This window comes from Cucurbita maxima, unplaced genomic scaffold, assembly GCF_002738345.1.
Source record: "Cucurbita maxima cultivar Rimu unplaced genomic scaffold, Cmax_1.0 Cma_Scf00016, whole genome shotgun sequence".
In the NCBI taxonomy this organism is placed as follows: Eukaryota; Viridiplantae; Streptophyta; class Magnoliopsida; order Cucurbitales; family Cucurbitaceae; genus Cucurbita; species Cucurbita maxima.
In genome coordinates, this window is record NW_019272032.1 from 2,075,782 (window position 1) to 2,101,156 (window position 25,375).

Sequence of the window (25,375 nt, forward strand, 5' to 3'; positions counted from 1 at the left end):
TATATTCATCCCCAAACCAAAATCCCGCGTGGACAGTGGGTAAAACAGTAAATACACATCTAATTTATTTGAACGGAAAAGTTGCCTAAGATCGTAAGGCTAGCAGGGTAAGTTACGGGATATTTCTTGAAATATTTTAGACAAATGCAAGACACTCGTATGCGTGTTAAAAATCATGAACCTTGGATTAGGGTAGTTGCACTTTATTTTGTAGATCTTAGGTTTGTCTATGGCATTGTTTTACATCTTTTATTTTGCTTTGAACATACAACATTGTTTCTTTTTCAAACGTAAATCCATGATATCATTTTATGAATTATTTAAATTAGATTTGAGGAATGGACATTTTTAGTTTATTTGGTCAAATATATTTATTAGTTTGTATTACTTAAATATAAAATGCTCCAAAACCTACTCATGTTCATTCATTATCATTTTGGTATCTAAAAAAAACTCATCTTATTTATTAAGAAATCATATATAAACTAAACTCCCAGAATAAATTAAAAATATGGTAATATTATTACAAAAAATGAAGTTAGAATGAATTTACATACTTTTTTTGACCTGAACTCACTAACCAAACATTTCCAATTTAAGAAATAAATAAATCTACGGTCTCACAAAGAACCAAAATACAAGTAACACAGAAATCCATTCATATCTGTTTATGAAGAATAGTAATCTATGTATAAAAAACAGAACTGCAAAAATTTTGAAAGAGAAGGGTTTCGGTTGAACCTACTCTTTCACTTCTCATTCTAACATGTTTGTACAACAACAACAACGACAACAAAAAAGCTAAGTGGGCAGGCAATGCATTACTTGTTCTGCGTGGGATTTGATTTGCTCGGTGGCGCCACCCTCAGACTCGTGGCGTCTGCAGATTTAGCGCCTGTGCTGCCGGTCTGGGTCTTGTTCCGGTGGGTGGAGAAGGAGGAAAGTGAGGAAAGCAGCAACAGTCTTCTGGATTCAATTTGGGGCGTGGGAAGACGAGCGGATTCGTGAGTGCGGAATCCCATTGGAAAAGGAACGGAAATGAAGATGAGAATGATGAAGGCGAAGAAACAGAGCAGAGGGATTTTCATAGTCGGCGTGGGGAGGGTGTGCTTACAGATCTGATCTGATCTGATCTGATCTGATCTGGGTTGTGCCTGGCGTTGTAAAGAACGGTGGTAGTGAGTAGTGAGTAGTCTGAAGAAAGAAGATTATTGTTTAATTTATGATTTGGTTCACATGGGTGTCATGCGAGTCAGTCACATGATTCCCCTCCCTCTCAAACTTGAAAACTCTTTTTAAGTTGAACATCAGTTGGACGCCAGGCCCAGGCTGTCGTGGAAATGGGTCATACCAACCTAAGCTGAACTCCTCCACTTACTTCAATTTCAACAACAAAATCAAGCTTCCCAATTCCAAAGAATTCTTTAATCGGAGGATATTATGTATATGAATTGCCACCCACAAAATTCCCTATGCAAACCAAAAAGGAAACACAAAAAAGAATAATAAAGAATGGTCCTTCCTCCTGTCAGTCAGTCCCCACTCCCCTGTTTTCCTCCCGCTCTCCTCTCTCTCTGTCTCTCTTTCTAATGTAAGCTGCTGCTAAAGAAAATGGAAAAAAAAACAGAGTCAAATAGTTTACATTGTACATTTGAGAATCAATAATGGTAGTAATCATCTTTTTATCTCCTTGAACGCTTTCGGGGTTTACTCCCTCCTACCACCTCCTCCCTCTGTTGCCTTTTTACGCTCACTGTTTCGGCTTTCTTCGGCGGCCTCCCCACCCCTCTCTTCCCTCTCCCCCCTCCTCTTCCTCCTCCTCCTCCTCCTCCTCCTCCTCCCCCACTCCGCCTTACCCTTTCTCTTTTCCCTTCATTCTGTTTCTTCATCTTCCTCTTCTTCTCCTCTTCTTCTTCCTCTTCTTCTTCTTCTTCTTCCTCTTCTTCTTCCTCCTCCTCCTCCTCCTCCTCCTCTTCTTTTAAACTCTCATCCTCTGAGCCATCGCCATCTTCGTCCGTGGCTTCGCTTGGAGAATTCTGCTTCATTCTCTTCAAGAACCTCACAGCCACCTGCTTCTTCTTCGTCCCTTTCTCTTTTTCTTTCTTTTCCATTCGAACTCCCATCCCATCGTGAGAGCTCAATTCGTTCCCCCCGTATTCGTGCTTCACTTCCCCGTTCTTTTTGTTCGTCGTTGTTCTACAGCTTCTCGCTCCCGAATTACCCACTCCCGGTCTTCCCCTCTCTTTCAAATTCAAACCCTTCTTCCATGTACCCTTCTCGTAAATTTTTATCTCCGAACAATCATTGCCCTTCCTCTTCCCTTCACCCTCTCTTGAATTATTCTCCGATTTTTTGCCTCCCACATCCGATGTCTGAGAAACAGAATCTCGTTTGCGACACACCACCATGGTAGCAGATGGCTTTCTGGGCTTGGACGATGACACATCCGCTTCTTGCTTGGGTTTTGATTTTGCGACTATGGGGGGTTGGGGCTTTCGTATTCTGTCTTTCATTTCTTTCAACACGAGAGCTCGAAGCTTCACTGCGGCACCATTTTCGGGGGAAGATCTGTGGAAAAAGATGACGGCATTGTTGAAGAGGAGGAGGAGATCTCGGAAGAACCGGTGAATTGAATCCGCATAGGCACCTTTCACCACTCTCGAATGAATCGTTCTCAGATCGATGTGTTGCCGAATCAATTTTTTGTATCTATCCGATTCCTGCCACAATTAAAACAATGGATAATTAAAGAGAGGGTCCACTCAGTTCCTCCACCGATGGAGAAGGGTTTAGGAAAGCGTTCTGAACCGTACGGATAGACTGGATTCAAACCGGGATCCAAGTCCATCTCGTCGAACCGGAAACGGTTTGAGAGATGAACGGCTGGGATATTTCTGAATCGCCAGGTATGTCATTAAAAAATATTAATTGTTGAGAATGATAAAAAAAAATTTAAATAGAAATAGCAGTGATCACATTTACCATTTTACCCATATTTAACTTTTGGGCCACCCGCCAATGACGGGCTAGACTTGATTTAGCGATTGGGGCAGCGAGTAATTTCCATTTGAGGGTTAAACGACGCTGTTTTGGCAGTGTTTGAAGAAACGGAAGGGTGAATGACAAAAAAAAGTATCAATTGCATGCTTATGTGTGAAGGTGAGAAGGCTAAGATGTCACCTACCGTGAGGACCAAAATACCCTCGTTTTCTAAGCGTGAATGACAAAAAAGTCCTTATACGTCCTACGACTACGACACGCGTCCCCAAGCACAAAGTCGTGGATTTCACATCCACCTGGACTTATTTGAGGATGATGGATTATGGGTGATTCCTTCTTTACACGTTACTTTTTCTACGTTCCCTTTTTTCTTTTTTCTTTTTTCCTTTTTATTATTTTATTTACTATAATTGATATAAAATAGGAAAATGGGGCGAACGTACCTGGCTCCGTAGACGGCGCTCGAAGGCAGAGCCAAGCCGATGGGAGCGAATGATCTCCAGGAATTTGAGCAACGGCTCAGATTTGACGGCTGCAGGGTTGGAGTTGGGCTTGGGGTTGGGCTTGGACTTGGGGTTGGGCTTGGGCTTGGGCTTGGCGGGAGATACCTCGGGCTCTTCGCCGCTGCTAGTTCCATTTCCTCCTCTGCTACGACACCGTTTCCTCTGGGACAAACCGGCTGAGCTTTGTACGTCGCTGCTCTGCTGCTTCGCCACCGCCCCCTCTGTCCCTTCTTGCTTCGACTCGCTCACCGATTCCCACGCTTCGTTCGAATCGCCCACCGCAGACGCCTTCCCCTTCGAATTTCCCCAATTTCTTTCTTTTTTCTCCCTTCGTTTATATCCTCCTCCCGCTGCAGACTCCTTTTCTCTTTCTGCCTCCGGTTCATCCCCGGTTCGTGCCGCCCCGGTTTCCTTCTTTTTTGTGATTTTGACTGTTTCGGATATCGGCCTCTCCCGAACCACGCCGTTCTGTCCAACGCCCTCCTCTTTTTTTTTACTCGTGGAATTGGATTCGTCCAGGGATCGGTTCTCGCGATCGTCGGAGTCGTCGCCGGAGGGCGTGGGATTAAGCGGGCAGAGGTTGGTGTCGACGGCGTTCACGTCCAGATCCGGTCCCCCATCGGGTTCGTTGAAACTCCGGTCCCTCTCCTCCTCCAACCGCTTCACCTTCATTTCCAATGACCTGTCGACACAGACAAAAAGGGGGAAACATCTTCAGATCTCTAAACCCACCAATCAGTCGGGGTCAGATCTCTGAGTGGAAGAGCAAGAATATTACACGATCAAGACATCCCGACGTTGAACATCGCGGCGGAGCTCCTCCACCCGAATCTTCCTCAACTCTTCGAGAATAGGCATGAGGGAGGTGGAATCAGAATCGAGGTCATTTTGGGAGAGGAATCGGCGCTTGAGGTCGTGGAACTTGATCCTACAATCTTGGGGAGTTAGAGAAGAAGAGGATTGAGAGCATCGATTGTGTATTTCCATGGCGACGGAGTCCCAACTTGTGGTGCCATGACGGTTAACAGCGGAGGCGAGCAAGAGCTCCTCCAGCGTTCCCCATGGTTTGGTGTTGGTTTCGCGTTGCACAACCATGTCCGTAGCCACCCTCCTCACGTCATCATTCCCATTTCGAATTTAGGGTTTATGAGGATTGAATTCAAAACACAATAATGAATCCAAAAGGGCTTTCCTCTTTTCTTTTCGTTTTTTTTCCTTTTTTTTTTATATATATATATATATAATTATCGAAAAAAAAAGAGAGGGTGAATTGAATTCTGAATCGGGATTTTATATGATGGGTTTGTTTGCGTTTCTGCGTATTAGAGAAGAGAGTGAAGAGACAAAGAACGAGTAGTGAGGCTCTGTTTTTTATTTACTTAATTTATTTCATTTCTATATTTTTGTGGTCGAGTTCATTTGGTTTGCATAAATATTAGGCCTCTCCCCAGCTGCGCTGCCAACCCATCCCTCACTGCCCTTTGCACCACCTCCCCTCACACAACACAACCTCCTCCCCCTATTTAAACATAATTAAACTCTGTTTTATTTTGACAATCTCTACATTTATTTCATTACCCTTTTTAATGTTACACCACCAGATGCACTCTTCACTCTATAACACTACATAATCATCATGTCATTTGCATTGCTTCTGACGCCACCGCAGAAGAAGAAGAAGAAGAAGAAGAAGAAGAAGAAGACTGGTGAGGACACCGGCGGCTATGGCGCATCAAAGCTATGCCATTGACGGCTTCAGGGATGATGTCGAAAAACAGTCCATAAACCATCAACTGGGCCTCTCAATATACGAATTCTGACCCATAACCATAATAATAATAATAAAAGTGCTTGGATTTAATGTGTTCTTATTGTGTAGCATATCATGATACCTTAAAATTAAAAGCTTAAACAATGAGTTGTTTGGCGGCGGTCAGAAAGTCATGTACTGATTTAACAGAGGATCCATCCCCATGTTTCCACGCCTTATCTATTATCTCCTTCACTTTCTCTGCATTTCTTCTCATCTCCTTCCCTTTCTCCGTCTCTTCCATCACCCATTTTATCTTCCTCTCAATATCCTCACTCTTCACTTCGCTTTGCTTTCCTCTCCCCACCTCCACGCAAGCCCCCACCTCCTCCTCCAGAAATTTCACGTTGAAGAACTGCTCTCCCGCTAGCGCCCATCCCAACATTGGCACCCCTTGGCTTAGCGATTCCATCACTGAATTCCATCCACAGTGCGACAAAAATGCCGATGCTGCTCTGTGCGACAGAATCTCCACTTGTGGCGCCCATTTCTGCACCAACAGCCCCCTCCCTGAAGCTTTGTTTCTCTCTTCGAATCCTTCCGGAAGCCATTCCTCCGCCTTGAATTCTGAGTTTATGTCCACCCCAATCGGAGGCCGAACTACCCAGATGAAATTCTTGCCGCTGCCCTCTAATGCCTTGCCTAATTGCATCATTTGTGAGGCGGAAATCGTGTTCATCGACCCGAAAGAGACGTATAAAACAGAGTTCGATGGCTTCGAATCCAGCCATTTGAGGATGGCTTCTCTTGTTACTTCTCCGGTTGTATTGCCGATACGATCTCGGCTTTTTAATTCCAATACAAGTGGTCCGATTGGTCGAACAATTGCACCGGGAAATTTACGCCGGAAATACGACAACCCAATTTGATCGAACTCCTCAACCGTGTTGAAAAGCAACCAATCAGAATCCACCCACGCCGATAAATTTTCCCTATGGAAAATCGACCAATCGTCCTCACCGTCGGCCTCCGCAATGTTGGCCGGCAACTGGGTCCTATGGAGTACAATCGAGGCTTCTTCAAAATCCGGCAGAGAGAACTCGTCCGTGGAAACCTTCCGGTGAGGAAGATCGAACCAAAGAGAGTAATAGCAAGCCAAGCCAAAACCACCTGCGCCGCTAAAAATTGCATGGTACACACCGAGTTCTTTAGCAAGAGTTGCAGTCCAGCCAAGAAAGATGTCGGAGATGATACAGAGTGGAGGGCGGCCATGGTTGTGAATTGTGAGATTGTGAATGGCTTCCATGAAAGAGGATTTGAACTCAAGGGAAGCGGAAGCTTGGAAAAGACGCATGACAAGGTGATAAGGAAGGGTATCAGCGTTTTCAGATGCGGGTGGGAGGCCATGGGTGATGCTTGAGAAAGGGATCTCAAGAAAACGAATGGAAGAATTTGGAGGAAGTGAAGATTTGAGCTTCCTAACGTTCAAGGGAGTGTTCACAAAGTAGATTGCACAGTCAGTGCTGTTTGTTTGCTCGATATGGAGGGCTAAAGCAAGAAATGGAATGATATGGCCCTGCCCCATGAAGGGGAATAGCACAACGCTCTCTTTTCCATCGCCCATAGATGATACTCAGATGGTTTGTCTCCAAAGTTTCTGACGTGGGTTGTTTATATGGAAACCCAACTCAACGAAAAGATGTAATTTATGGGGGGAAGTGAATAAATGGAAAGGTATGAATTGTGGCAGAGAGGAAAAACAGAGAGGAAAACAGAGAGGAAAGAGGGGGGGAGATGCCTCTTTTCATGTCATTCCATTGGTATGTGAAACAAAAAGAAGATGATATGAATGGATGTGCGTATGAATGTGCGTCTTACGTGAGTACGCATCACAGTCACAATCAGCACTGCCTGCCTGGGTATAAAATTCAAGATCAAAGCCCAGTGTCACACCCAGCGTGCCGTGTTTAAATTTTGTTTATTAATTTTATTTAATTCCATAACTTTTGATAATTGTCCTGCATAATGGACTTGTCTACTGCGTTGTGATATGAGTTTTGTGTGTCGCATTGTATTTCTTGAGTGACATTTTGGTGAGAGTTCTTTGTAGTGTGATAGTGGATGTAGGGTAGCTTCTTCTTTCCGAACCACGTGGTGTCTCTTTGTGTAATTCCGTCCATTGTGGTTGTGAGTATATTTGTTCTACTTTCGGTGCACAACATCAACAACATTAAGATTAGGAAATGCGGATATTAAATTTATACAAATAATTTTCAATGGAACACGTGCATTAGCTAGTTGTGTTGTACTTTAATAAATTTCACTACATCCACCACCGAGTCTAACTCGACAACATTTGGTATCTGCTCCTTTCTTTTAAGGTTCGAGATTAAAATCACCATACTCTCACATGTTTTAATTACACACTCGATGTATCCTTAGAAGAAGAGTTATCTTATAAAAATGCTCTTCAAAGGCACAAGAAAGCTCTAAATACATTTGCAACAGCTCAAGCTCGTCCTTAGTAGATATTGTCTAGTTGGGTCGATTCATATCGCTGTCAACCTCACAGTTTTAAAACGCGTCCACTAGAGAGAAGTTTTCACAACCTTATAAAAATGTTTTGTTATCCTCTCAAATTAGAGTGAAATTTCACCATCCACACTATTATGGGCTCAACATCCTCGTTAGCACATACCTGACTTTAATAACATTTGTAACTGATATATCCGTTAAATACACCGCAGTTTAATTTGATATCACATAGATATAAACATGTAACTAATGAATTAACAAAGCAAATATAATTCATACACAGGAGCAAAGATTTCACTAAATTTGATTGATTTTCTACACCCATTCTTATTTATATATATATAAGAACAATCTCCAAATACCTTAAGCAGGTGACTTATACCTGCAAACAACTTTACATCTTAAAATTCTGTCTTGTACATAAAACCCTGGCATCACCATGATCTTAACCCGACTCGGACCATTTCTCTGCCTCTCTGCAAACATGTCTTCCATGTAACTCGGATCGAAGCTTCTGTTCTCTTCCACCCTCAGGATCTTAAGTGGTGGATCGAATGAGAAGGCCAGCAAGTGAAGCAGCCAAATGCATTTGGCAGCAACAAAGAATGCTTGAAGCAGTTGCTCTGGCCATGGTCTTGTCCAATTCAGTGTTGTGATGATGCAGCTCATCTTTTGATCACAAAACTTGCTGAACTCTTCACTGTAGTACTTTGTTCCCTTCCTTAACACTTCATTCCAGCTGAGATTTCGCAGCGCCACGAACGACGAGAACTTCGCTTCCCGATCTTGCTGAGGATCTAACAGCTTGGGGGAGCCGTTCTTTTGAAACACACAATTCTCAAAATCTTGATACAGTGCCTGATTGATAATAGCCTCTAAATGGTACAAAACAGCTCTTGAGTACTTGGAGTTTAGAGCTAACTTGTAAGGCTGAAGAAGTGCGTTCAAATTCTCCATCAGGGTGCTATCAGTTTCTTCAATCTGGCTTACAAGTGTCTTGCAGAATTGCTTTACTGATAGCCTTGCTTCTGATACAATCTGCAAGAACCCTTCCACCATTACTTCCTCACTCACTGGCATTTGATTCTCACCGTTCGTCCCTGCGCTCAATGTTATTTTCTTTGGCAAATTGGTGACAGTTTGGAGATCTCTTGCATTTGTGGCTTGCTTCAAAGCTCTCTTTAGCTCCTCACAGTAACTCTCTAACCCCTCCAGCTTCTGCCTCAGCTCACCTAAAGACGACTTCACCTCGCCCACCTCCAGCAATGCAGCATCTCTCGTTTCGTTTGCCTCAATCAATTCTTTCTTCAACGTTTCAATGGACACTATCCCCAAATCCTTAAAAATCTGAGAGACATCCTCTGACTCCGTCCTGTTTGGGGAATTCTCATTCTTGTTCTTCTTCTTTAACCGTGGAAACAGCCACGAAATCACTCCCCGGCTTTTCGATTGCGATTGTGTTGCCAAGTGGGAATCTGTCAATGGCACTATGGTGTTCGAAAGCCTGCTGTTCTTTGCTGCATTGTCACTCTCCTTTGTGATAGTTGCAGGCCTGCAGCGATTGCACGAAGAAATTGATTTCGAGTCCCCCAAACTGTTCCTCCTGGATGATTTGAAGTAATCATTCACAGGTGATGTTTGAACTGCAGATCCAGTGAGAGCTTTGTGTTCTTCAGCAGGACAAATATGGGGTTCCGAATTTGTGAAATCAGAACCCAACCCTTTTGAAATCTCCTTCCTATAATCAGATAAAACTGTTTCATCTTCATTTCCTCCACCTCCTAATCCATACTCCTCCCAGGTTTCTGAAAAAGTCCCAATTCTCATCGGAACTTGGTGGTAGCCAGTCGTCGGTTCATCTTCATAACTCTGAAAAATGATTTCCAAATTCAAGTTTCACAGAAACCCATGTTTTTTGGTTGCTCACCAAACACATGTCTCTAGTTTGACTGACAGTTAACCCCTCATAAATGTATTTGTTAGGTTAGATCATTTCGTACACAGCCACCAAAGCATACCCAAAATTTCAAAATCATCAATAAACCAACTAGAAAATGACGGAGAAGAATGTGAAACAGAAGGATGGTGATCCTAAAATATCCTCGACTCAAGCAAAAAAAGGCATTAAATGCTATCCATAAATGCTAATCTGTGTGAATGATGCAAATAAAATCCATAAATCATAATAAAATCAAGAAAGTCCAAAATTGAAAAGCAAAACTTCAAAAAAAAAACAGAAAAGAAAAACAATGATTCAACATAAAAGAGTGTAGAAGTTAAACTCACAGGGGTAAAAACAGGGTAATCTTGCGCAGAGAATTGAGAAGCAGCCTGAGAAACAGGAGAAGCCGAAGGGAATCGAACATTAGAAGGGCTACTTCCTTGCATAAGAGCGGCATGAAGAGCCCTAAGCTCGACAGCTTTAGCAATGGCCGCTTGAATTTCTTGGCGACTGATATCGCCACCGTTCTGAAACATGTGGTTGGAAGGCTTGGCAGCCATAGAATCGAGGACGGCAGACAAAATTTCGCATAGACCCAGAAAACAGTAGAAGAGAATTGAAGCAAAAGAAACAGAGTTCAATCGAAATTCAGAGAGACATGGGATGGTATGTAATTCAGAATGGTTGAAAGAACGAAAGAAAGAAGGAGAGAAGGAGAGAATGGGAGAAGAAGAAGAAGAAGAAGAAGAAGAAGAAGGAAGTTATCTGAAAATCCAATGAGGTTTTGTCTGTGCTGTGAGTGGGAATTAATGGAATGATAGCACGTGAAGGAGAGAGAAGAATGTGGGGCGCAAAAAGTTGGTAACCCTTCGAAGAAACACCCACGCGCGCGCACATATTTCCTACGCTAATAGAGATGTATTCCATTTCTCCACAACTCCCCCATTCAAACTCATATTGTGATGCGATGATTCGAACGAATTGGTATTAATAATCGAATGGGTTTAGTATTAGGGATAATTGAATGTGCTTTATTGACTTTTGGTAAACAAATAAACTAAGGAAAATGAAGGGGTAGTAGGTAAAAGTGGTAGGTTTCCCTTTTCCCTTTCTTTATGTTCATCAATCTCTGCTTTTCCACTTCCCTCGCACTCCTTCTTTGGCTACGTACATCATTAGCCGATGCTGAAAGCTTAAGCTAAGTAATACACAGATTACTTGAAAGCACATGGGAATCACTATTTGTTATACGCTGTAAAGTCCATGGCTACATGGCTAGACAGACAGCGGATGATTGCACAACATGTGATTGGAAAGTCAGCATCATACAATATAATATACATGAACAAAAGGGTAAGGGCTCCAAGGCCACAACAACCTTATGTAATGCAAGGCTCATTTGTTTACCATTCTTCCTGCTGCTGTGCTGCCCACAACACACACACACACACACACACACACACACACACACACCTTTTTCTTTACTTTTTTACACACTTCATGAGTTAATTTGAAAGTAGAAGGTAGAAGAGGGTAGGGGCCTTTTTTTCTTTTTCTTTAATGGTTTGTCCTGTTTTGCTTGGGAGGTTCCTGCAGAGTATGATTCTCTGCTTTTTCCCCCCAGCATTTGCAGTCGTGTGATGCTTAAATGAATATGATTAATTATGCGTTTAATATACAAAGAAATTGGATGAAATATGTTTTTAATTTATTTGGGGTTGGAGATCAAACAAATAATTATTGTCCAATTATTTGGGTTGATTGATGGAGGGTTCATTTTAAATCACTCAATCCCTGATGTGAATGGTTGAAGTAAAAAACAAAGTGGGTATTAACAATGGATGTGACAGAGCCGTCTGCTCTACAGGTTTGAACACCAAAAACAACGCATTTTTTAAACCCCACCCAAATTATAATAATATGTTGAAACTTGTACTTACTCAAACTTCTCTTTCGTGTTCGTCCACTTACTAATCGTTCCTCTCTCCAATTGATATGAGATCGCATAATCTACTCCCGTTCGAAGCTAGCATTTTTGTCGCCTCCACGTTACCCTCTTTTCCAGTCTATCATATCCTGACTGGCGCATCGTTCCATGTCTAAATCTGATACCATTTATAATAGCTAAAGGTCATGACTAGCTTATATTGTCTCTATTCGAACTTTCAATTTCAGACATTCTCTCAATGTTTTTAAAAAAAAGTCGGCTAAGTAGAAGTTTTCGCATACTTATAAAAAAAAGTTCATTCTCCTCTTCTACCAATGTTCCATCGTCCTTTTTTTCCACTCTTTTTAATTAGAATCTTGCAAATGAATGGTCGAGGATAAAATGTGTTAAGCTTAAGTTTCTAAGTAAGAAATACATTTACATTCCTACTCGGTCTTTTGAAAAACTAAATTTTATTTTATTTTGTGGATTTATAAAGATAATTTTTAAAATTTTTAATTTTTTTACAATTTATTTCTTGAGGTTATATGTGAAAGTATTTATATGTAGAAAGATGATTGTTGAATAAACTTAAAAAAAAATTAAAAATTTAAGTATATTATTCCTAATATATTTACTAATAAAATTATTTTAATAATTTGACTTAATAAAAATAAACTAAAGAATATTAATTAATTATCTAAAATTAGGTAAAATATGTAAAAAAGAAAAAGAATGGAGCATTATTAATTATTTATATAAAATTTGGATAATGTTTTCTTTACCAAATATCTTATTTTTAGACATTATTTTACCAGATATCATGAGAACAATTTCAAATGACATGCATCCATCATTATTATCTACCTTGATTTAATTTTATTATATTTGCTTTCTTAAATTATAAATTTAATATATAATTATATAATTACTATTATTTTAGTTTCTATCTAATAAACTTCCAAACTTATAATTTTATATTTAATTAAATTATAAATTTAAAAAATGTTAATAAAATCTTTAAAAAGTAAAAAAAGAAAAATTATTATCAAACCAAAAAAGCATTAGGAAAGAAAGGGCCAGCGAAGACGCCGATCTTGCGTATTATTGGCCAGTTAGTAGTGCCACGGATCGCGATCCAACCTTTAACAAATCTCCACCGTTGAATTGCTTCGTTGTTTACGCCCAAATCGAACCTCCAAAAGTTCCCGCCATTCGTAATTTGGCCTCTATATAACAAACTTCAAAACCCTATTTCTCCGCACTTCAGTTTCAGCATTCTCAAGCACGAGTCAAACTACGAATTCCCTTGAGATCTTCTTTACTAATGGCTCGCACTAAGCAAACTGCCAGGAAATCCACCGGAGGAAAGGCTCCGAGGAAGCAACTTGCAACCAAGGCTGCTAGGAAATCGGCTCCGGCGACCGGCGGAGTGAAGAAGCCACACAGGTTCAGGCCGGGGACGGTGGCGTTGAGAGAGATTCGCAAGTATCAGAAGAGTACGGAGCTTCTCATTAGGAAACTTCCGTTCCAGAGATTGGTGAGGGAAATTGCTCAAGATTTCAAGACTGACCTTCGTTTCCAGAGCAGCGCTGTAGCGGCTCTTCAGGAGGCTGCTGAGGCGTATCTCGTCGGGCTCTTCGAAGACACAAATCTTTGTGCCATTCATGCCAAGAGGGTCACCATTATGCCCAAGGACATCCAGCTCGCTAGAAGAATTAGAGGCGAGAGGGCTTAAGTCTAGTTGTCTATCCATCTGCATCTAGTTGAAGAAATCGAGTTCTTAAACCTGTCTGATGAATTCACTCTGTAAAATTTGCTTTAAATTAATGGCCATTTGAAATTTCTCTGTTCCAAGTGTCTGTTGAATATAGTTTTTTTTATGTGATTTAATCAAACCTTCTCGAACTGTTAGTAAGCATCGAATTGCGCTTGCTGAAGATGCTAACCATGGATGAACTTTTTGATTCCAAACCTTTTCAGATTACAAGCAACTTTGATGCGTTTTCATTATCCCTGTACACATGTTTTAGCCCCTGATTTGTAGAACTCGCATCGTGATTTTCATCCACCGCTGAAACAATGGCGAATCCTTCCCAACCATTTGCACTCCAGATAATTAAATTCATGGTTGATATGATATGAAATCAACCATGAATTTAGTGATTTCATCAAATTAATCAACGGCATTAGCATTATATAGTAAGATATATATAACAATTTTGTGGATAAATGTGCTGCTACATATTCTCCGACCCATATTTACCCAAGTACAATAGCTTGTGTCGAAAGCATTTCTACTACCCTCTCCAAACATTCTCCAAAGGACCAACAAACGAAGAACACGCTGAGAAGAAATTATCCTTAACAGATTACCCAGAAACCCATGTTCTTAATGTTTCATATTTTCAAACTTAGTAGCTGTGTATTATTAAGATTCTTACTACATATTTCTCTTTCGTTGAGGTGTGTCCTTGGCCACAGTTTGAATGCGTCTTCTGCTATTTGTGGAATCGCCACTGGCACGGACCTTATCCGCTCTTTGCTTAGATGATGTCGACATGGCTTCTGATTTTCGATTGTTCATCGATAGTTCTTTCAGAGGGGTTGCCACCTGAGGTTTTGAGCGGGAATCTGATGTTGAAGGTCTCTTCTTAGTAGCTGATTTCTGGGTTCTTGTTAAACAGGGCTCGCTAATTTTGATATGATGAATCTCATGTTTTCGAGTTGGGGGAGGAGGTTGTGAACTTTCTGAAGGGAAGCAATCTGAGTCGGACGATGAAGGACTTGTACTGCTTTCCATGTCGTAAAGAAGGTTGTCAGTCATATAAGGAATCGGCTGTATTTCCGCGTTTGATGCACACGAAGAGGGCCTCCGAAGTCTTGTCAGTTGAATAACCTGGGTTCGCAAAACACAAACACAATTAGAAAAGGTGAATTCTAAACTTGTGGAAGTTTAAAATTGACGATGCCCTGTTTGTGTTTGGTACCTTCTGTTCAAGAACGACCATGTCTTTCTTTAATTTTGAAATGATCATGTTCTTCCGACGAATGATGTCTTCCAACTCTGACATCCTCTGTGGTGGTGAAAAATACAAGATCTCATCAGGGGAAAAAGAAAAACCTTGAACGCCAGGGTTTGAAGCAGGGGAAAATTGAAGAACAGAACAGCATTATTACCTGTGAGCCAGAAACCTCAGCCGAATGGAGTAGATCAGTTAATTCTTTGATGGTTGCGTCTTTCTCATTACAATCTTTCTTCAGAAATAACATATCTTGTTCGGTTGATAAGGTGTTCATCTGCAAAGAACATGTCAACATGATCATAAAAATTCTGAATTCAATGGATATCTGAAGCAGAGAAGACAACTTCAAAATTGGACTGACCTGCATATCATTATCAGCAGCAGACGTGACACTGGAAGCCCAATCTGACAAATCAGACATGCGACGCTCCTCTTGCTCTGCTTCGTTCATGAGTGGCATTTTGTATTGCAACATCTCTGCCCCGCAAGAGGGCTTTGTCGCGGTGTTACACTGCTGAAGTAAAACAAAAATTAAAAGATAAACGAAAATCTGGGTTCATAAATTTCAAACCGACAAAAGAGAATAGAGTATTTTTACCTCCAAACCACTGAACAAATGGTGATGCTGATCACAAATCCAACAGCCACAGTCAACAAACTTAATTTTGTCATCGCCAAAGGCCCCAGAATCTGCCAAATCGACATTCTTTCTCGAACCCATGTCATTCTCAGTTCTACAATGATCCTTAATGAGAATGACTTGATCACACAGATCATCAAGCTTCTGCTGCATGCTTAGGAGCACTTGATCCTGGTTATTCCAAACAAGAAGCAATTTAATAAGAACAATGGCCCACAAAAACAAAACTCATTAGATTCTCATACTCAAATACTAAAAAGTGAGTACTTCCTTTTTATTATTGTTTTGAGTTCCCATAAAGTGAGTAATTAGTTAACCACCACCAATGGATTTTTGATAATAAATCTCAAGATATGCTTGAAAAGACGCATGGGGCCAGACAATTGGGACAAACAAAAGTAGTGGCATGAGATTATAAACGCATCATTTAAAAATAATCAAACAACTCGTAACAAAAAAAAAAAAAAAAAAAAAAAAAAAANAAAAAAAAAAAAAAAGTATAGAATAAATTTGATAGATTACCCAAAGCAATTTCAAAAGAATGAATAGATTAATTAGTTTCCGTTACATTCTATCGGTAGAAGTTCACATTTGAGAAGCTATTGTAACAAGTAGCCGCCGTTACCATATTACTTGTTCATAAATACCATTTTATGGTTGTAAATTACATTACGAGGCATAAGGGAAGAACAGAAAACCCTAAATGTAGATTAAACACCAGCAGTTATAAATCCATCGCAGAACCATTACTACCATAGGGGAAAAAAACTAGGTTGAATTAAGAAACCACAATACCCGAAGTTCGACAGCTCTTTGAAGCTGGCCGATCTGATGATTCTTCTTGGACTCGGAAACCGCGACGCCAATCACAGCCACTATAAGAAACCGCTCAATGGGGCTGAACAACTGCCAAGCGATGGCTTCGTCAGGGCCGAAGCTGTTGAACACAACTCACTGTGGGAAACACTCGCTCTCTTTATTAAGACCAATCGAGAAGAGAATACAAGACACTCTGTAGAATACTTCTGCTTTTTATTGTTTTTAGATTTCTTGGATGAATAACCTAGGTAGGGTGGGGGTATTTATACTAAGAGTAAACAATCTATATTTAACCAATCTAAATCTAGACCTAACCGATTTGAATCTAGACCTAACAAATTGAATCTTTCTCCTAAAATATCTACATCTCTTTCTCCTAAAATCTCTACTAAAATAAATATACTGGGCTCGTACAATTAGGCTTGACTCTATTGGGCTAGTACAATTATTGGGCTTGACTCTATTGGGCTAGTGATGATATTTCAACACTCCCCCTCAGCACTAGTCCTCATTCGCTGCATCATGTTGAGCTGACAGCGAAAGCTCTCATGTTTGCTAGTATTCAACCCTTTTGTAAACAAGTCTGCCACTTGGTCATCTGTCTTGATCTGCTGCATCTCAATTTCTTCCTTTAGGACCTTCTCTCTAATGAAATGGTAGTGCACCTCCACATGCTTTGTTCTAGCATGAAACACTGGATTTTCTGCAAGGCGAATCGCAGATTGGTTGTCGCAAAGAAGTGATATTGGATAGTCAATTTTCTGGTGCAAATCTTCCATCAAGAGTTTTAGCCATGTACTTTCCTGGGCTGCTCCAGCCGCTGCTCTATACTCTGCTTCTGTAGTTGATAATGATACTGTTGGTTGTCTCTTGCTACACCAAGAAATTGTTCCCGAACCAAACTTGAACACATACCCAGTGGTTGACCTCCGAGTATCGTGGTCTCCTGCATAGTCAGCATCACAGTATCCAACTAGCTTGCAGTCTTTGCTTCTTTTGTACAAAAGACCATAGTCGATTGTACCTTTGATATATCTCAAGATCCGTCGAGCTGCATCCAGATGAGGCTTCTTTGGACTTTGCATGTATCGACTCATAACCCCAACTGCATACGAGATATCAGGTCGAGTTAAAGTTAGGTAGATAAGACTACCTACTAGTTGTCGGTACGTTGTTTCATCGTTCAACTCTTTGCCTTCATGTGCACAAATCTTGGCATTTATCTCCATCGGTGTTGAAACTTGCTTGCACTCTAACATGTTGAACTTCTGAAGCATGTCTCTGGTATACTTTTGTTGGCAGAGAAACAGTCCTTCATCTGTGCGATCAACTTCTAGGCCTAAGAAGTGTTTAAGCTCTCCTAGCTCTTTCATCTGAAAGCGTATTGATAAATTTTCTCTTGTTTGATAAATTTCTCTTTCATCGTCCCCGGTGATAATCAAATCGTCCACGTAGACCAACACAATTGTCAAATTTCCTTCTCTTTCTTTGATGAATAGGCTTGAGTCTGCATGCGCAACTGAATAACCACTTTGGGTAAGAAATTCAGCAATCTTACCATACCAAGCTCTCGGTGCTTGTTTCAGTCCATAAAGAGCTTTTCTAAGCTTGCATACATAATTAGGATTAGCTGCACTCTCAAATCCCTTTGGTTGGTTCATATAAATCTCCCTGTCTAGCTCTCCGTGCAAGAAGGCATTCTTCACATCCATTTGCCACAGTTTCCAATCTTTACTTGCTGCGAGTGCTAGCAGAACTCGTACGGTAGTAATCTTTGCCACTGGACTGAATGTTTCATCATAATCTAGTCCATATTGTTGAGAAAATCCTCGAGCCACGAGTCGAGCCTTGTATCTCTCGATTGATCCATCCGGTCGACGCTTTATTTTATAGACCCACTTGCAAGAGACGGGTTTGATATCTCCTAGTCTTGGCACTAGTTCCCAAGTTTGATTATGCTCCAAGGCTATAATTTCTTCCTCCATCGCTTTCTGCCAAACCGAGTTTTGTGATGCTTCTTCATATGTCTCTGGTTCGTAAACTCTATCTTCTACAATAGCTGCATTTGCATACTTAGGATTTGGCCTTCGGATTCTATTTGATCGCCTAAGTTGTTGATGTGTTGTTTCATTTTTATCAGATTCGCTTGATTGAGTCACCTCCTGCTTGTCAATATCAATGTCGCTTGGATTTTCAGATGCATCGAAATTTGATTGAATTTGTGTAGTTTGCTCCCCCAGCTTCTGTTGTAGAATTTCTTCAATGTTTGAATCTGATAAGACTTTCTTCTCCGAGGACCACCATGTAGATGCTTCATCAAAAACTACATCTCTTGATGTATAGTATTTTCCACTTGTTGGATCACAGCACCTCCATCCTTTTCTTTGATTGTCGTATCCAACAAATACACACTTGACTGCTTTCTTGTCAAACTTGCTACGTAGATGGTCAGGCACAAATACATAGCAAACACAGCCAAATACTCGGAAGTAACTAATTGTAGGTTTCATATCCCATAGTATCTCAAATGGTGAGACGAACCCTAGCTTTGGTTGAGGAAGCTTGTTGATCACATGGGCAGCAGTTCGCATAGCTTCAGCCCAAAATCTTCCTGGAACGTTCTTTGCGTGTAACATGCTTCGACAGGTTTCTGCAAGGTGTCGATTCTTTCTTTCTGCTACACCATTTTGTTGTGGCGTGTTGGCACATGTAAATTGACGTCGTATCCCACACTCGTGTAAATATTGATCGAACTCATCTGACGTGTATTCTCCGCCATTGTCTGAACGTAGACAACGAATCTTCGCTCCTACTTCTCCTTCGACCATCATCTTGAATTCTTGAAACTTTGAGAACGTGTCAGACTTTTCTTTCATAAAGAAAATCCACACATATCTTGAGTAGTCGTCAATAAATGTCACCATATACCGCATTCCGCTGATCGATGCTTGTTTGACTGGGCCGAACAAATCAGAGTGAACTAACTCTAATGGTTTCTTTGCTTTGAAACTTGACTCTTTGTATGGTAATTGATGAGCTTTACCATACTGACATCCAGCGCAGACAACGTCTGTTTTGACTTCCAGTTGTGGTAGACCTTTGAGCATAGATTTCTCCATAATCAGCTTCAACTTATGGTAGCTAATATGTCCCAATCTTGCATGCCATAGATCTGTCGTCTCATTCTTTCGGGTCTTGTCAACATAGGCAGACTCTGCAGATAGAACGTAGACAGACTCCACTCTTCGTCCTTCTATCGTCGGCTTTCCTATTATCTTAACATCTTGATAAACTTTTACATCTTCTGGCCCAAACAAGACATAGCTTCCTGATGTTGTTAGTTGTGACACTGACAACAAGTTCTTCTTTATACCCGGTACATGATAAACATTATGTAGCGACACTGTATCAGACTTATTGCCAGGCATGATTGTCGTATTGCCGATTTGAGCAATTGATAACTGTGTGTTATTTGCTGTACGTACCATACGACTTCCTTTGTACTCTTTCTTGTCTTGCAATTTTCTCTGATCGCCAGTCATGTGATTTGAACATCCTGAATCAACGATCCAGTCATTCTCATAGTTGATATGGTCTTCCATTGTCGCCATGAGTGCTAGCTCGTCTTCTTCTATGGGACATAGTACCTCTGCATCCCATTCATCTTCTATCTTCTTTTTGGATATTGCCACATTGTTTTCAATGGTCTTTTTCCTGGACCAACAATCTCTAGACATATGGCCCTTTTTCCCGCAGTTATAGCAAATACCACCAAATCTCGTTCTTTGAAAACTCTTGTTGTCGTTCTTCTGAGCTCTCTCAGGTTGTGCAATCCCTTGGTGGCTTCTTCTTTTGTCACCATTGTATCCACGTCTGGTAGACGGCCTATTATTGCTCTGACTTTCACTCGTGTAGAGTGCTTCTTCACCCTTCAACGTGAAGCCTCCCATTTGTTTAGCCATGGCTTCTTGGCTGGCTAACAAATTTTCGAACTCTACCAGTGATGGTTGAGTGGGCCATCCTTGTACAGCAGCAATGAAGCTTCGATATTCTGGTCGCAATCCGTGGATTATAATCCTCTTCATTCGAGATTCTACAATGGCGGACTTTGGGTCTAGTTCAGTAATCTCCCGACAGATCGATTTGACCTTGTGGAAGTACTGAGCAATCGTCATATCACGTTGTGAAATTGACAACAACTCATTCTCCAGAAGTTGTAGTCTCGTATCATTCTTCTTTGAGAACAACATCACGAATGTGTCCCATGCTTCTTTCGGTGTCTTGTCATCCCAAATATGTTCTAACATCTCTTCTCCGATGGTGGTCTTCAAGGCAAACATTGCTTTGCCTGCTTTGATTCTCCATTTGCGCAAGGCGTCGTTAGAATCCTCCTCTGGCGGCGTAGTTTCACACCCGCCAACGATCTCCCAAAGATCCTGTCCTTGTAAATAGGACATCATGCATGTTGCCCACGTGTTGTAGTTGTTGTTGTTGAGTTTCTTAATTCCTCCAACGATTTGGAAATCACTCATCGTGTTGGCCATACCTCAGTAATACCAAACAAGTTCTTTTGACACAAGACTTGCAGAGTCACAGACTTCTCACGACACAAAAGAAACTCACTCACCACTAATCTCAAGAAATCGTTTCTGATGTGGAAGATCAGGCAGAGCTGCAACCACAGAGCATACTAAGGATTCCAAGAGATCAGATAACCTACACTAACCTCGCTCTGATACCAAATGTTGAACACAACTCACTGTGGGAAACACTCGCTCTCTTTATTAAGACCAATCGAGAAGAGAATACAAGACACTCTGTAGAATACTTCTGCTTTTTATTGTTTTTAGATTTCTTGGATGAATAACCTAGGTAGGGTGGGGGTATTTATACTAAGAGTAAACAATCTATATTTAACCAATCTAAATCTAGACCTAACCGATTTGAATCTAGACCTAACAAATTGAATCTTTCTCCTAAAATATCTACATCTCTTTCTCCTAAAATCTCTACTAAAATAAATATACTGGGCTCGTACAATTAGGCTTGACTCTATTGGGCTAGTACAATTATTGGGCTTGACTCTATTGGGCTAGTGATGATATTTCAACAGAAGCTGCCTCTAATAGATCGAACCGAGCTGGCTTGTTCGGCGTTAACGAGTCGCCCTTGAAGAGAAACCCAAGCTAACCGTCGAGCGGCGGGAACCGGCGGCCTGGGATGAGTGAAGCTGCTGGACAGACGGCGCTGTGAAGGCGTATGAACAGGGGATGAAAAAGAGACCAAAGTGGGGAATGATCGGAAAACATTTTCCAGGGCATCTTGATCTTCCATGGCGGAAAGAAATCGAAAAACGCAGTTGCAGAGAAGGAGTGTAAATGTAAATCAAACTGATTTTGTTTTTGTTTTAATAATATTCAAATTCTTAGTTTTAAGAGGGAAAATTCAAAAAGTGTTGGAAGATGAACGTTGGGTTCTGCGATAGTTTACTGATCTGTCCTTTTTATAAAAGTAAAAATTCGCATTATTTATGCTCTCTGTACGAGAGGTAATTATATATATATATATATATATATATATATATATATATAGAAAGAGAAGCCAATGTGGGCCTGATTACTTGTTTAATGGGCTTTTTGATATGGGCCTTTTAATTATTGACCCACCAATCCCTGGATTCTCTCCCAGTTGTAGGGGAAGATTTATTATTATTATTATTATTATTATTATTATTATTGCATTATTGAACATGTTTAGTCATTAATATAATATTGTGGGTTGAAATAATTGAATAAGATGCTGCCATTCCACATTAATTTTTGGTTCATAAAATGTTGACCTCCCGGATGTGTCGTTGACTCCCCCAGTAACCACCCCGAAACATTTGGAACTTCCGAACCTTCCTCGCACCTCCTCCCAGCCTTTCTCTATTTCAATTATGTGTATGATTTAATATATTTTAGAGAAGAGAAAGTTGGGACTTGAAATCGGGATCTCCTTTCATTTGCTCTCAGTGTGTTTGGTTTCACGCGTGCGTACACCCAACTTAATAGATGCATGATTTTTGGATAATGAATGGTAATGGAGAATGTCCCGGTGTTAAGAATCACCACAAAAAGCCTCATACCAATGGAGATTGTATTCTTCACTTATATCTTCTACTAAATTAACCAACATGACACTCACTCCCAATAATCCTCAAATATGGTGTCGTGTTTAATACACTCCTATGCTTAAGTCAATAATCAATTGAACGTGGGTTTATAGACTTCAAATTTTACCCATTCTAGTATACACGAACATTTATTATTTGAATTTTGAATGTTATATTTATAAAAAAAAAAAAAAAAATGAAAGAGATATAGAATGTGACAAATATGGGTTGGGGATAAAATATAAATTAAAGACTCAATTCTATAAATCTTTGCACTAATACATTTATTTCTTTTTTGGTCAACTCTTGATTACCCAATTATAATTATTATTATTTTCTTTCTAATATCTGTATTATTCTCTATTAAAATTTTATTTAATTTTATATAATCTATTATAATCTACACAACACACAACACATGTGCATACGGATGACGTGGAGAAGACGACGGAAAATTCGAAAAAGGACACGGGCAGATTAAAGTGTTAAAGTAATAATACAGACCCATGTTAGGGGTAGAATCGTCATTTTCCGAGATCGCCACTCTCTTCAATGGCGCTATATATTTGCCGCTGCATTCACTTCCATGGCCGTGCTGCAGCCTGCCCCCTTTCTGACATTTTCATTTATTGCTCCACACATACCTTTAACGGATCAGAGCTTAAAATGCGCACCGTCGTTCCGTGTTTAACCATTTTACTGGTTTTGGCCGTTTGCTCGGCTGTTCATGGCTGCCCGCCTTCGGAACGGGCAGCTCTTCTGGCTTTCAGAGCTGCCCTTAAGGAGCCCTATTTGGGGATCTTTAATTCCTGGACCGGAGACGACTGTTGCAACCGATGGTACGGCGTTAGCTGTGACCCAGTCACCCACCGGGTTGCCGATATTAACCTCCGGGGCGAATCTGAGGATCCGATTTTCGAACGGGCTCACCGTACTGGTTTTATGACCGGTTATATTTCTCCGGCCATCTGCAAGCTTACTCGTCTCTCCGGCGTTATCATTGCTGACTGGAAGGGAATCACTGGTGAGATTCCGAGGTGTATAACTTCGTTGCCGTTCCTCAGAATTCTTGACCTCATTGGTAACCGTCTCTCCGGCTACCTTCCGGCGGATATTGGTCGGCTTCATCGACTCACGGTGCTCAACGTGGCGGATAATTTGATTTCCGGTTCAATTCCGGCTTCGCTTACGGCGCTTCCGAACTTGATGCACTTGGACCTCCGAAACAACAAAATCTCCGGTCCGTTACCCCGAAATTTCGGGAATTTGAGGATGTTGAGCCGGGCTTTGCTGAGTCGGAACCAGATCTCCGGTCCACTTCCCGCTTCCATCTCCCGGATCTATCGCTTAGCGGACCTGGATCTTTCTCTGAATCAACTAACCGGTAAAATCCCGGAATTCATGGGAAGAATGGCGGTGTTAGCCACATTGAATCTGGACGGCAACAAATTCTTCGGCAACATTCCGCCGAGTCTGTTGGTTTCGGGAATAAGCAATTTGAATTTAAGCCGAAACTACCTAACCGGAGAGCTGCCGGATGTTCTAGGGCCACGATCGTACTTCACGGTGCTGGATTTGTCTTACAACAACTTGAAGGGGCGGATTCCGAAATCGATATCAGAAGCTTCATATATCGGACACTTGGATTTGAGCCACAACCATCTGTGTGGGCCGATTCCAAGCGGGGCGCCATTCGATCATCTTGAAGCGGCATCATTTGTTTTCAACGACTGCCTTTGCGGGAAGCCACTCAAACCTTGTTAGAAGTTTAGCAACCCTACCCTGTAATTCATGTTTGTATTATCATGTAAAAGACCTTAAAAAAAAAAAAAAAAAAAAAAAAAACGAAGAACACATTTACTTTTTAATTTGATTATGATGATAATAATAGTCGAAATAACAATCGAACTATAATTCATTGCATTATATTACTTATACTAACGAAGATTATAGAATAATTATCACAGAATGGAATGTTTTTATTTTTGAATTTTTATTTATGGTTTAGATATATCATTCCATCCTTCTTCACATTAATTATATAGTAGCTTTCTTTTGATTTTGTTTTAAGACTAAATGAAGTAGGTTAATAATGAAGTTGAAAGGGAAATTTGGTTGAAAGAGATATAAATAGATGTGGATATTAGGCAACACAAGGCGCTATCATTCTAAACAGGAATAGCACCAAAAGCAGCCGCCGACCTTAGACAAGCTAGATTCAGCTCATTCATCAACAGATAGATACACAGTAAAGTAAAGATGAACAATTTTGAACCTTTCTTCACGGGCACCAAAATCAATCATCTTTTTGGACTCACTTGCTGCTCTAATCACTTCCTCTAATAATTCTTAGATCTGCTTTTCCACACCCAATCACCAACACAATCACTATTTTATGATGGATAGAAGTAAGATTCGGATTATCTCAAAGCAAGAACATTGTTTGAGATGTTTGGGATTCGAATAACTCCACAAGTAAGATCGATCATGTCTAGCTTAAATGATTCTCGTTGATCAAATATCTCAACACAAGAACACTTGTTTGAGATTCGAATCATTCCACAAGTAAAATTGATTATGTCGAGATTCAATGATTCTACATGCAACCTAAACTACATATAATTGCAAAGAAACTTAGTCATTGACTAAAGAAAACACAAATGCTCATTTTACTATATTTTCAACTCTACTTACAAATACACAGAGTTTTATATAGCCTCAAAATGAAAACTAAGAAAGCACAAATGCTCATTTTACTGTATTTTCAACTCTACTTACAAATACATAGCCTCAAAATGAAAACTATTAAAGACATTCCAAGAGGGGTAACATTCCTACTCTAACTGGTAATCCACCCAAAATTTATAAAATAAAATTTCATTGTTGTATTTTCTTCAAATTTTTATTGAAATATATTGTATGATTGATGTGTCTTGGATATATTATTATTATTATTCTATATTGATGTTGAGGGGGTGTGAATTAAAAAGGAAAAAAAACGAAGAAAAGAACAAGGCATGTGGGGAGGTGGGACAGACTAATAGCTGTCTGATTCCATAATTATTGGGGGGGGGGGGGA

At 40.5% G+C, this 25,375-nt stretch overlaps 6 protein-coding genes across 8 annotated transcripts; 2 read left to right on the forward strand and 4 right to left on the reverse strand.

The window, feature by feature from the left end:
• Positions 1-1,682: 1,682 nt before the first annotated feature.
• LOC111491399 (eukaryotic translation initiation factor 5B-like) lies at positions 1,683-5,255 on the reverse strand. The gene is made up of 3 exons (XM_023140315.1): positions 4,282-5,255; positions 3,444-4,185; positions 1,683-2,720 (listed from the first exon to the last, which is right to left on the reverse strand). Exons 1-3 carry the CDS (start codon positions 4,596-4,598, stop codon positions 1,683-1,685), a joined length of 2,097 nt encoding a protein of 698 aa, XP_022996083.1. The 5' UTR covers positions 4,599-5,255.
• Positions 5,256-5,354: 99 nt separating this feature from the next.
• Positions 5,355-7,347, reverse strand: LOC111490730 (UDP-glycosyltransferase 92A1). The gene has a single exon (XM_023139308.1). It carries the CDS (start codon positions 6,875-6,877, stop codon positions 5,411-5,413), a length of 1,467 nt encoding a protein of 488 aa, XP_022995076.1. The 5' UTR covers positions 6,878-7,347; the 3' UTR covers positions 5,355-5,410.
• Positions 7,348-8,057: 710 nt separating this feature from the next.
• Positions 8,058-10,596, reverse strand: LOC111490720 (IRK-interacting protein). The gene is made up of 2 exons (XM_023139287.1): positions 10,075-10,596; positions 8,058-9,657 (listed from the first exon to the last, which is right to left on the reverse strand). The coding sequence occupies exons 1-2, from the start codon at positions 10,288-10,290 to the stop codon at positions 8,152-8,154; spliced, it is 1,722 nt and encodes a 573-aa protein (XP_022995055.1). The 5' UTR covers positions 10,291-10,596; the 3' UTR covers positions 8,058-8,151.
• Positions 10,597-12,907: 2,311 nt separating this feature from the next.
• On the forward strand, positions 12,908-13,528 carry LOC111490788 (histone H3.2). Its single transcript, XM_023139401.1, has one exon. It carries the CDS (start codon positions 12,985-12,987, stop codon positions 13,393-13,395), a length of 411 nt encoding a protein of 136 aa, XP_022995169.1. The 5' UTR covers positions 12,908-12,984; the 3' UTR covers positions 13,396-13,528.
• Positions 13,529-13,823: 295 nt separating this feature from the next.
• On the reverse strand, positions 13,824-21,583 carry LOC111490736. Of its 3 annotated transcripts, none has more exons than XM_023139319.1 (7): positions 21,255-21,583; positions 16,119-16,256; positions 15,282-15,494; positions 15,045-15,197; positions 14,838-14,957; positions 14,648-14,734; positions 13,824-14,556 (listed from the first exon to the last, which is right to left on the reverse strand). In XM_023139319.1, the coding sequence occupies exons 1-7, from the start codon at positions 21,474-21,476 to the stop codon at positions 14,101-14,103; spliced, it is 1,389 nt and encodes a 462-aa protein (XP_022995087.1). In that variant the 5' UTR covers positions 21,477-21,583; the 3' UTR covers positions 13,824-14,100. The 3 variants fall into 3 exon arrangements, with proteins under 3 accessions (XP_022995087.1, XP_022995088.1, XP_022995086.1); XM_023139320.1 differs by having other exon boundaries at positions 15,045-15,194; positions 16,119-16,263; positions 21,262-21,582; XM_023139318.1 differs by having other exon boundaries at positions 16,119-16,263; positions 21,262-21,582.
• A 1,250-nt stretch (positions 21,584-22,833) lies between these two features.
• On the forward strand, positions 22,834-24,219 carry LOC111490742 (DNA damage-repair/toleration protein DRT100-like). The gene has a single exon (XM_023139327.1). The coding sequence runs from the start codon at positions 22,849-22,851 to the stop codon at positions 24,058-24,060; it is 1,212 nt and encodes a 403-aa protein (XP_022995095.1). The 5' UTR covers positions 22,834-22,848; the 3' UTR covers positions 24,061-24,219.
• Positions 24,220-25,375: the final 1,156 nt, after the last annotated feature.